Genomic DNA, 12,468 nt, shown 5'->3' with positions numbered 1-12,468 from the left:
CCTTGCACCTGCACCAGGCGAGTTGGCACGGGTATTCCTGGAAACCACGCATACAGGGGGACAGCTAGCAGTCGCACAACTGTACATGGACAGGATTGTGAACCCCATAATTGTATCCCACTAAACCTAAACTGAATGTATACCCAATGCAACTTCCCTGTAGCCAGACCACGGAAAATCCCGTGGCCTCTCCATTAACACTCAGAATGCAAGGGAGGGAAAGGCAGAGTAGAGACAGTGATCCTAACCAATTGTGGTTCAAATATCTCACTTTCGCAAAATTTGCAGAAATATATGACTGTAGAATGCATTGTTAGAGCCCCTCTCAGGGCCTTAGAAGTGCCCTGTGCAAGTGAGGGGCCCTGGAGCTTAAGCTTCATTCACTTCATGGTAAATAGACTGTGAAGGGTATTTTGTAACATCATTTTTTTTTAATACACACCACATATATATAAAATGTAAAATTGGATCTTGTTTTTAAATAATTTAGAAAATTATAACCATTCTTCCTCATCATTAATTCTTTCTGAACACCATTTTTCCATGGTACTTCTTAAACTTTTATTATAACCTTTTTGTAATAAAAAGGAATGCATGCTCATGATAGGGAATTTGAAAATATAAAAAGGTTTAAATAACAGGGAAAAAAATCACCTGTAAGTCCAAAACTTAGAGATAATCATAGTTAATGGAGAACTGTATGCTCTAGAGCTGAAGCTCAGAAAAGACGTGGTGTTGAGTGAGGAGCCCTCTACGACTCCCCAATTCCTAGGGGAGATCTGGAGTTGCCAAGTCTTGCCAATTGTGGGGTGGGATGGGGAGATTTGAACACTGTCTTGAATTGGGCCATCAGCAAATATAGATTTGTTTGGGGAGGCTGGGGGGAAGCAATGGAAGCCCAGCTCAAGACAATCTTGTGAGCCCTCGAGGGGCCTCCCTGTACGTGCAGAGGGAGGAGGGAGTGTTTGGTACTAGAACAGCCTGCCCCTAGTTATCCTGGCAGGAAGGTCTGGGTTGAGGGCCTGAGACAGCTGTACCACTGGAGTCTGTGATTGAGGTCCTAGACATTTTGCTCTGAGGCTTCTTTGATGCAGCAAAACCTGGGGAAGGGAGGTAAAGAGGGGAGTTCTTCACCTCTTTCCTTCATGATAGTGTGCTGAGTAGTTATGAGTCTGGCAAGGTATTTGGAGATCTCTGAAGGCTCTGTTCTCCACTCCCAGCTCAGCCAGTGGGAGGGGAGGGGGACTGTCTGGCAGCTGTAGTGGAGGGAGCAGATGGAGTCCAGGACTGGCCAGAGCCTCAATGTTGGCAGTGCACTGGGGAGGGTGATCATGTGTGGTAGCCCCCAATGACCACACCACCTGGTATGCATGTGCTTGTGTAGTCCTCTCCTGCTCCGAGTCTGGGCTGGGCCTGTGGTTCATTTTAACCCATAGAATGAAATAGAAGTGATGCTGTGCTGGCTTGGGGACTGGCCTTTAAGGGGACTGGCAGCTTCTGCTTCCTCTCTCTTTGGAAATATGCTTGTTCGAGACCTAAGATGCCCCACGAGGAATCTGGCTACCCTGCTGGGGAGACCAGCATACAGGGAGAGACCTATATAACATGACTGAGCTGTAAGAAAGCTAAGATATTTTCAAAAACCAGAATGACAAAAGGGCAGGAATCTGGAGATGAAAAGAAGCCCTGGAAACAGAACTGGCTCTGGGGGCTTCTGCTGGTGGCTTGTGGTATAGAAAGACACAGGAGAAAAAGCCTGTTCAAGATAGGAGAGGGATAGTGTTGACGACTCCCACATAAAGTAAAACCCTCAAGAGGTGACACCCTCAGTAAATAAACTAGGGGGGAAATCACACAGAGGGAGAAGGGCTTGTCTTAGCCTTGGATCTGGGTGAATAGAGCAAAAAAAAAAAAATCTCCCCTGAGAATTCTTAATACAACCCCACCCTCACATGAGTTTGAGGCTGGAATTCATAGTACCTGGGTGGCCAAAAAAACCTCCCAAGAGAAACACACTTTAAACCCAGACTTTAAAGAATTATCCCTTTAGTAAGGTTCTAAGAATAAGAGTTTCCAACAACATATTACAAAAAACACAAGGAAAAAAGCCACTGTGAGATAGAAGCAGCAGAAATGAGAAACTGCAACATCAGACCTGCAAAAAACTTCAGTTATTAGAATTGACAGACACACAGAATATAAAATAAGAGTGTTTAACGTGTTTAAATAGATAAAAGGAGGGAAAAATGAGAATGGGGAGCAAGAAACTATCAAAAATGATCAGGCATATTTGAAAAAAGGACCAAATAAAACTTTTATAAATGAAAACCATAATAATTGATATTAGAAACTCAATAGGCAAGTCAAACAGAGATTAAACACAGATAAAGAAAGAATTAGTGAACTAGAAGTTAGAGATGAAGAAATTAAACAGAATGTAGCAATATGAGGCAAAAAGACAGAAAACATGAAAGAGAAGATTTGAAAGAGAGGGTTAAGAGACAAAGAGAATAGAGTAAGAAAAACAAAAATGTCTAACTGAAGTTTCAGAAGGAAGAAAAAAATGAAAAGAATGAGAAAGAAGAAATATTCAGAAAGATAATTACTGAGAATTTTCCAAAACTGATTAAATATCCCAATTTTCAGATTCAGGAATCCCAGTGAATCCCAAGTGAGATAAAGAAAGTGAAATCTCTTCCTAGACACAGAAGAATGTCAAGAGCAAAGAGAAAACTTTGAAATCAACCACAGAGAAAATACATATAACCTACTGTATCAGGATGACTAGTACTCCCTCATCCCTCACAAATTCACGTCCACCTGGAACCTTGGAATGGGACTTTATTTAAAAATAGGATCTTTGCAGATGTAATTAGTTAAGATGAGGTCATATGGGAGTAGGGTGGGTCCTCATCCAATGACTGGTGTCCTTAGAAAAGAAAACAGAGATGCAGACACACACACACAGAGAATACCATATGAAGACACAGATACACAGGGAAAACACTATGTGTTAGTGGAGGATGGAGTGGTGTATCCATAAACCAAGGAGTGCCAAGGATTGCTGGTAACCACTAGAAGTAGGGGAGAGGCATAGAACATATTCTCTCTCGGAGCCTCTAGAAGGACTCAACCCTGCAAACACCTTGATTTTAGTCTCTAGTCTTCCAAATGGTGAGAGAATACATTTCTGTTATTTAAGCCATCTAGTGTGTGGTAATTTGTTACAGTAGCCCTAGGAAACTAATACACTTACCTTTTACAACAGAATGATTATTAGACTGACAGCTGACTTCTCAAGACCAAAAATGGAAGTCAGAAACTTGTGGAATAAGATCTTCAAATTGATGAAAAAATATAACTGTATACCCACTAAAACTATCTTTCAAAGACATGGGTGATAAAAAGACATTTTGAGACACAAAAACTGAAAGAATTCACTACCAAGAGACCCTCACTACAAAAAATTCTAAAATAAAAAAGATACTTGATGAAGAATGAAAATGATCCCAAGGGCATGATAATTCAGAAGGGTGTGAAGATGAGAATTCTGTAGGGGTGGAAACTTTGGGAGCCTCCCCAAAACACAAGAACTCAGCAGCCGGCCTTTCATTAGGCAGAAGCTCTTAGTCCCGGGACAATAGGCCTGTTTCCCAGGATGGAGTTTTGCACTTAGCATGAGAAGAAACTGACAAAATAAAAAATGTCTGCTATACCAGTAATCCCTTATGACTCAGCAATTCAGCTTCTGAATCAGCATTTTATTAGTTAGTGTCATTTACACAGCATCTTTCAGAAATATCAGTTGGTTCTTAGTATAAGGAAAAGCTAATTGAGGTTTTGGGATGAGTTTCTTGAGCAAATGAGAAAGGGCTCTATACTCATGATACAGATGTAAATCTCATTTATTTTTGGATCTTTAGATAGTTTTGGTAACTAAGTAATGTGTTTTCTGAAAGTATTATATATTTCACATACTTCTACCAATTGGTAAGTGTAAAAATCTGAGCCCACTCTTAATATTTTGGGCCACTCATTGGCAAGCATAATTTATTTCACTGATCCCGTTTTTGGACATGCTGGTTGCTTCTAATTTGGCCCACTCATTGGCAAGCATTGCAAAAAAAAATTGATTTGTGTACTGTAGTAAGAAGTTGCCAAATTGTATAAATATTTACATACAGCATATACCTGTGTATTTCAGCAATGTGACTGGGGTCCTATCACTTATTCTTTTTTTTTCTCTAAGTGACAAAGATTCAGAGCACGCACATGACCGCTTGTCATTCTTAAAAATAGATGCATAAAACAATGTTGTATCAGGGCAATACAAAGTTAAACTCTGAAAGTATCCAAATACTTTGAAAAAGTCCTCTTTTCATCCCTGCCTCCATTTTGGGAATAGTACGTGTATATCTTTTTTGGTATAGAGTAGGCTTTCTGAACTGTTTTTTGGTAAAAAATTGTAGCACGTTGCTTCATATTGACATAGTCATCCCTAAGAGATTTGTAATCTCTTTTCACACTTTTCTCGAGCTTATGAGATAAAGTTTCAGTCTTAAGTAAGCATCACCAAAACCTTCCACACACATTTCAGTTTGCTATGTAATGTAGTGATATAAAATTGTACTTCGTTTTCTCTTCTCATTTCTTTTTGCATGTAAGTTTGCTGTGAAAATGTAAATCTCTGAATGAGGTTATATCTGAGATTTATTTCTGCAATTATGTATCTGAGTCTGTGATGTTTTCGGAAGGACTACGAATTATTTTCTGTGTGTGTATGTACATATACATACGTATGTATATGCCTCAATACACACATATGTACACACACTTTTGAATAATATGAAATTATTTGAAGAGAACAACTTGCTGCAGATTTCTTCACCAGTTAGGATTAAATTAATCATTGCTTAAAGACCCTTGACAATCTGAGGATAATTTTCTCATGAAGTAAATTTAATGGCTGATAACAGACACTTAGAAATGGCAAAACAGATAAATGGCATGTACCTCCCTCTTCTCTCTTTCTCTATAGACTGGTTTTCTCTGCTTCTCCGACCCACCTAGCAAGTTTACATCTCTTGTGTTCCAGAGAGCAGCCATAGTGAGGCCAGAATCTCTAATTTCTTTAAAATTCTCTGGGGAGGGGTTCTGATTGGCCCAGCTTAGTCCAGGGGTCCAAAGTATAGCAAACTAGCCAAGTGGGCAACGACACATGTGGAAAACGGCTGCTAAGGGTCCACTGGGTTTATTGGGAGGAGGGGCAATGGGTGGGTCCTATGCAGACAACCCAGAGAGTGCTCCACTGCACTCCACGTGGCCAGGGCAGGCTTACTGGCTCCACTGAAAACATTCCAGGCATCATCTTCTGGCCTCAGAATTCATGCCAGAAAGAATGGTCATCTTCAGTCCAGCCCAAAGCTTGCTCTCTGATTTTTTACTTTAGGCCCCAAGACTCACATTTTTCCAAGATGACTGATAGTATGATTTATATTTCCATCAGGAGAAAACCCATCTCCCAGAAAGACGATCACAGAGCAGTCAGCATCAGTACCTTCCCCAGCATCTACATTACTCAGTTGTGATTGACAGTGTCTGTGGATGGCAACAGTCCAGGCCAACTTGGGTTGCCCCAGTCAGCCCTGTTTCTTCATTCTCTCCTCATTGAGGGTTCAAAAAGTCTTGTTTCACCCAAGGTCATCTTGTTACATCCAATTTTGTGTTTTTCTTTTTTACTTATTAAATCATAAGCATTCTCCCATGACCTCAACGATTCTTCAACATTTTAATTGCTGTATTATATTCCAACATATGACTATTGCATAGTTTGTTTCACCGATCCCCTATTTTGGGACATCCTGGTTGCTTCTGACTAACTCCACGATGAACAACCATGTGCCTCAACGTCTATTTGCATTTCCGATTATTTCTGGGGGGTGAATCTCCTAGTAACTGATAAGACCCATTTCACCAGATTTGGGTATACAATGATGTCACAGATTTTTTTTAGTGCTTAAATCACAATGATTCTAAGACTGCTCTGGCTCAAACTGGCAGGAAGTCTAGTCTTTCTCCCGGGGTTCCCCTCCTCAAAGAGCTTCTGGGGGATCCCTGAGGGATGTGGCCATGTGCTGCAGATCTGTTCTGGTGGTGGCCTGACACTGCAGCCCAGCTTCTATGCTCAGAGCCCCCACTTCTGCCCAAGCAGTTTGCATTCCCCGGACCAATTCCCTCCTAACACTTACAAGTCCTGCCAACACAACTAAGGTCACGTGGTGGGGGAGGGCAGTGCTTCAGGTTGATGCTCTCATGGCACATCAGGGCCTCTCTCCCCATAGCTCTCAGGGTCCAGCAGGGTCCAGCTCACCTCCTGCTAGTGGAGGAGCCCCCAGCTCCATCCCAGAGAGCTCTTCCCTTCCACACCCTAAAGTCCTTCCTGCCCCTGGAGGCTTAACAATGGGGACATCCATTTCCATCTGTGGAAACTCACACACTCACCCCACACGGTCAAAGAACACACAATCATTGTGTTCATTCAACGCTGGGGACATCAGGAATCCGGTCAAACTCTCTTTAGAGAAAATATTTTCCTTAGCTTTCAGGGCACTATCAAGATGAAGATGTAGCTCATTTGCACAACCAAACAGACCCTTAACCCCTTGGTCTGTGGAATAGCATTTGGTTTCATGATGATCTTACAGTTTTCCCCCAGAACACTGCATGGGCCCTGCCTTCCCGTGACTCAAGTGCCCATCAGGTGAATTTCCTAAAACAAAGGGCATCTTCAGGATAAGGTAATCAGTGTCTTTCCATCCAGAAACCAGAACTGCCAACTAGCCCCAGGCACAGCTCCCTCACTAAAATTTAAAAATGAATCACATCCCTTTTCAGGGGGTACCCCACCATCCCCCACGGTAGTATGAATGCATCAAATGGCACAGATATTTTATTTCAAGGGTTGCAAACTCACAGCTGGGCTCCATCTGGTTCACTGGAGTGTTTTCTTTGGCTCATAATTGATAATCTTCCTTAAAGTTTTAAATTGGTTGCCAACATTTCATCAGGACATTTTAAATAAAAATCGGGATGTCCAACGTCCTTTGAGCAAGGCTGAAGATCATGCATCACAAGGCTTGTCTTTGCACATGGAAGTCCACAGGCTGGAGGGGATTGGAGGTTCCCCCCTGCAGACAGGGCACCAACTCTCCAGCTCCCTGGTGCCCAGCCCTCCCACTGTCTCTCTCTGTCCCTGCGTGTCAGTTACCCGGCATCCTTGGCCTGTATCCTTACTGTCTTACACCCGCCCACTTCATATGTTTGTGTTGCTTCTCTGGCCTCTGTAGACTCTACTTTGCAACCTTGTTTTAGGGCTTCAGATCCATATGGCCAAACCATTTTACAGAAAGGAGGCAGTCATTTTCTTGAGCAACTTGGTAGTCTCCCAACTTGATGTTATTTCGGTTTGATTTAACAGGCAATTATTGAACACTTGCTGTGTGCAAAGGCTAGAAGCAGCTGGGCCAGTGGGAAATCAAGCTGATGACAGGGTTATCAGCAAGTAGACACCTGGTAGCTGAAGCCTGGGTGTGTGAGAATTTGCCAAGGGAGGGTAAACAGTGCCCAGGGCTGCTTCAATAAAGGTCAATTAAGATAAGGACAAGCAGTGGCTTCCTGCCAGGGGCAATAGCAGGTTTCAGGGGATGATGGGAGAGAAAGCCAACGGCAGTGTGCTGAGGGTAGAGTGAATGGTGAAGATGCAGAAGCAGCGAGTGTGGACAACAGCTCTGAGAGGTTTGATTCTAAAGGGAAGGGTGAGAGGGCACCAGACACTGGGGTCTAGACTGTTCTTAGCGGGCTGCAGGGGGAGCGATGTTTACAGGTGAAAGGGAAAGAAGCAGTGGAGAGTGACTTGTGGTCACTGATGCACTGAGATGCCTGGCAGCTTGGGGAGGCAGGAATACACCACAGCGAATTAGCTCTGAATTGGAGTTGAGGGCAAGGCCTGAACACCCTGGGATGAAGTTGAGAGCAGGTGCACAGAGGTTTGCAGACGGAGGTGGTGAGAAAATCCTGCTTGATAGAGTCCTTTCTCTTTAAAGCATCAGCTCAATCCAGAGATCTTTGAGGCCTCCTTGGAACTAGGACTATTATATCCTTGGCACCTGATAAGGGAGTGTTATGGGCTGAATTGTGTCCCCTCCTCAAATTCATATGTGAAAGTCCTAACCCCCAATACCTCAGAATGTAACTGCATTTGGAGGTAGGGTCTTTAAATAGGTAATTAAGATTAAATGAGATATAAGGGTGGCCCCTAATCCAGTAGGATTAATGTCCTTATAAGAGGAAGAGACATCAGGGATGTGTGCACAGAGAAAAGGCCATGTGAGGACACAGCGAGAAGGCAGCCATCTGCAAACCAAGGAGAGCAGCCTTCAGAAACCAAACCTGCTGACACCTTGATCTTGGACTTCTAGCCTCCAGAACTGCGAGAGAATAAATTCCTGTTGTCTAAGCTACTCAGTCCGTGGTATTTTGTTATGGTAGCCTCAGCTGACAAATACAGGGAGGAACCGAAGGGGGTGAGAAAAGAGGTGAGGGCTTTATGTTGAAGTCACCAGCATCTGTGGCCTTGGAATGCTGATAGATATATAAAAAGGTAATCATGTTAAGCAAAACAAAGACATTTTCACTCAGAGGATGGGCATTGATGTAAGACAGACCTGAGTTTTCCATCCAGCAAGTCATATAACCTTCCTGAGTTTCAGACTTTTTATTTGTAAAAATGAGATAACCAAACCCACCTCAGAGGGGCGTTGTGAAAGTAAAATGAAATGAAATATGGAAAACATTGAGCACACTACCTAGTAAACAGCTGATGTTATCAGGAAAGGCGGAGTGTAACTAGGCTGTGTTGTTTTGTTAGTATTATTGAGACAGAAATAAATTACCAGGGCATAAGTGCTTGCATTCACACTCTGTCATTTGGTGAGGAACGTGGGAGGATATGGTGCACACATACTGGCTCACGTATAGGGCTCCGTACTGACTCGGTTGTAGAATCATCACAAAATATAACCCTAGGAAACCAAACTCAGAGAGGCTGACCCATAAGATGTTTGCACCCAGCATTATGCCTGGCACATAGTAGGCAGTCAAAAAAGTATTGGTGAATGCATTTATGAATGAAGAGAGCTCACTGAGAATGTTAAAAGACTGAACATCTATAACCATCTGTTGATGGATGTATTAGTCAACTTTCTTCAAGTTACAAGTGTCAGAAACCCATTCAAACCAGCCTAAGCCAAAAAATTAAAATAAATTTAAAAAATTTACAAATGGAGGAGGAATTTGTTGGCTCAGAAACTGACAAGTCTAGATGTCTGCTTCAGGTACGGTTGGATCCAGGGACGAAGAGATGTATGGAGTGGTCTTCTCTTCTCTTCTTGCCTATATTGGCTTTACACCCAGGCAAGTGCCCTCCACATGGTAGTCCTGGCAGCTCCCTCCAGGTTTCCACCCTCTGTACACCAGCAATCCATCCAGAAGAAAGGGAGCCTCCCTTTCCAAACAGCTCTAACTTGAGTCTTGAATGGACTCTGAGCCACCCAGCGACAGTCATGAGACCATCCTTATCCAATCAGCACCACTCCAGGGCCTGGGAGGAGGGGAGGGATAATTTCCCAAGGAAAAACAGGGAGCTTTCGCCAACAGAAAGGAGATAGGCAGGCAGACACCACGGCTGCCCACTGGACTGAGCGTATCTGGAGAGGAGGCAGGTAACTCATGGGTGACTAGGTAAGTGAGAGTGAAAAGGATGCCACTTTAAGGACACATGAGGTTGGGTAATCAGAGCTGTGCTGGGTCCAAGCACGCTGGGGGCCTCTGAGGATTTTAAGGAGGCTGGGATCAGCACCAGGGTGCCTGGCCAAGGGGGCATGTTGTAGACCGATTGCAAAATGGCCCTGATTTTCCACCTGACTCTGAATCCACACCCTCTGTAATGTGGTTTTGCAGCATCTCTCATCAAGAGTGGAGACTATTTCCCCTCCCCGAGAATCTGGGCTGGCCTTGTCACTTGCTTTGACAATAGAATGTGGCAGAAGGGATGTTGTGTCAGTTCTGAGCTTAGGCCTCAAGGGGTCTTCTGTGCCTCTGCTTATTCTCTTGGACCCCTGCCTCTGCCAATGTGAACCATCCTGGCTATTTGGCTGGGGGATGAGGCCACATGAAGCCATCCCAGCTGTCCCAGCCAAGGCCCCAGACATGGGAGAGAGCCCTATATTTTTGGCAAAGCTGCTTAGCTGACTCACAGAAGACTGTAGACACCCGAGTGAGTCCACTGAGCCCAGCACAGGTCAGAACCGCCCAGGCAACCCATAGACTCATGAGCAGTAGTGGCTGCCATTTTAAGCCACTGAGTTTTCGGACACTTTGTTACACAGCATTGTGTGGCAAGTAGATAACAGTTACAAGGCATGACAGGGAGAAAACCTAGTTAGTGCTTGGCTTGCCAACCTGTGCCCCCTGGCATGGGGCTGGATCTACCTGCAGAGGGCATGTGTTGCTAACTTGCAGGAAAATGACATATGAGCTACCTGGGGCTGGGGGATGGCCTCTTCACAGCCTGGTGGAGTCTATAATGTCTACGGATCTCACACAGAGATTTTAATGACCTTCTGACATGTTTTTCAGAGACACAGGCTTTGAGAATTCATGGAAATTATCTAGCTTGAACTGCTAGGGAGAAATGTACACCATTAGCCACATCTGGGTACATTCCCCCCTCCCCACTGAATTATACATTTTGGTTTAGCCAGTGTTATATGGTGGCTGCGAGTGGGGAACAAGGAAAGAATATACTGGGCCTCAAACAGGGGTCTGTGGGAGACTAGGAAGGACTGAATGGGTCCCAAATACTGCCCAGGAGCAACATTAGCCATTCGATTGTAGTGGGAGAAAAAGAATCCAAGGGATGAGTTTAAAGCCCATTTCAGACTTCTCTGGAAGAAAGTTAAGGAAAGAGATAACTGCAGTTGCCTGATGCCCAGAGTTGCCAATTGGAGAATGGAAAGGATGAAACAAGTTAGCACACCCCGCTGCCCACAGCATCCCCTGCTCACAGAATCCAGGTAACTCCTCCTCTATCCCCAGTCTTCACCAGGGGCTCCACCCACAGGTAAAACGGCCTCTGGAATCCCAAATATGTCCCAGATTGTGTCATCCGCCCCCTTAGCCTCCTCTACTCACCTGACTTGCTCCAGGGAACATCACCACCACCCATCCACCACCTAAACATCTCTCCGTTCTCTCTGCCCCCGCCTTGATGACCCCCATCCCACTCCCGGATTCCTCACTTCAAAATGGCCACTTCTAAACTGGATTTAAGTTTGTCACTGGATAAAAATCTCAATTCTGCAGTCTGACAGAGAGAGTTTCCCTAATCCTTTCCTATATCTCCACCGGGCTTCTCTCCTGCCTGTCCCCCTACTGGGCTGTAGCCAACTGCAGTTTCTTGCAGCTTCCAAGACCCAGGCTCGGGGCGCACGCCCTCAGGTCCCTGTCCCTGGGGCTCTCCTTCCTGCCTGCTTTCTTCCGAACAGCCCCAGGAGGCCCGGACTGGGTGAGGGACCTCCTGGCCTTATGCCCACTGGTGTGGTGGTTCAAGGGCGTCTGTCTCCTCCTCGGCGGGTCAGTGCTCCGGAAGGTCCTTGCTCCGCGAGGGCGTCCCCAGGGCCCGTTCGGAGCAGGCTCAGAAAGGCGGTTCAGACGTCCTTCCTCGGGGCCGGGAACGCTCTGACCACGCCGCCGAGGGGCGGACGCAGACGCTGCCCCGAGGCCGCGGCCACTTCACAGTCCCCTGCCGGTCGCAGCGCCCGCTCCCCGGGACCCCGACGTCCTGAGGGCGCACAGCCAGCACTCGATTGAAGGCCGGGGTGCGGGACGGGGGAGGCGGAGGAAGCCGGCGGAGCTAGGGCGCAAGGCCGGGCCCGGGGGCGCACGGGCGGCCCGTTGTGACCACATGAGCGCCCAGGTGGCCGCGGTTCCCTCTCCCCGGGAAGTCGGCGAGTCCGCTGCCCCGCGCCCCAGCGCTCGCAGCCGGGAGGGGGCCCGGCCGCAGCACCGCACCTTCGCGGGCGGCCGGAGCTCCCCGGCTGAGGTAGCTGGAGCCGCGGGTGCGGCGGGGCGGAGCGCGGCCGGGGGCCCCGCGGAAGGCGCGCCAGGGGCGGGCGCGGTCCGGGACCTCGGCGGCGTCCGGGCCGCCCTCTGGGTCGCGGCCTCGGGCGTCTGTCCCCGCGCTCCGGCCGCCGCCGTCACCAGGCCAGGGGCGAGACCATGCCCGAGCTGCGCGTGCCCTCCCCGGCCTGCAGGTCGCTGAGCGCTCGCTGCGGAGGGAGGAGCGCGTGCGCAGGGCCTTGGTCAGTGGTCGCACGAGCCCCCACACCCGTCCTGCCTCATCTCCCCTCG

The 12,468-nt window shown here is 46.6% G+C and overlaps 1 protein-coding gene across 3 annotated transcripts in view; it reads right to left on the bottom strand.

The window, feature by feature from the left end:
• Nucleotides 1-3,405: 3,405 nt before the first annotated feature.
• The window catches only part of GRID2IP (Grid2 interacting protein), a 40,608-nt gene continuing 31,545 nt past the window's right edge, over nucleotides 3,406-12,468 (bottom strand). For all 3 annotated transcript variants that reach the window (XM_014795602.2, XM_087417530.1, XM_087417529.1), the window contains exon 22: nucleotides 3,406-12,386. In XM_014795602.2, the coding sequence (XP_014651088.2) occupies nucleotides 12,315-12,386 (72 nt within the window). In that variant the 3' untranslated portion in view covers nucleotides 3,406-12,314. The remainder of the gene's footprint in view (nucleotides 12,387-12,468) is intronic.

The sequence above is a fragment of the Ceratotherium simum genome, chromosome 26 (assembly GCF_057802395.1).
Source record: "Ceratotherium simum simum isolate JZ-2026a chromosome 26, ASM5780239v1, whole genome shotgun sequence".
Classification (NCBI taxonomy): domain Eukaryota; kingdom Metazoa; phylum Chordata; class Mammalia; order Perissodactyla; family Rhinocerotidae; genus Ceratotherium; species Ceratotherium simum.
The sequence above is the reverse complement of the archived record's forward strand: the minus strand, read 5'-3'. Positions and strand labels throughout refer to the sequence as shown.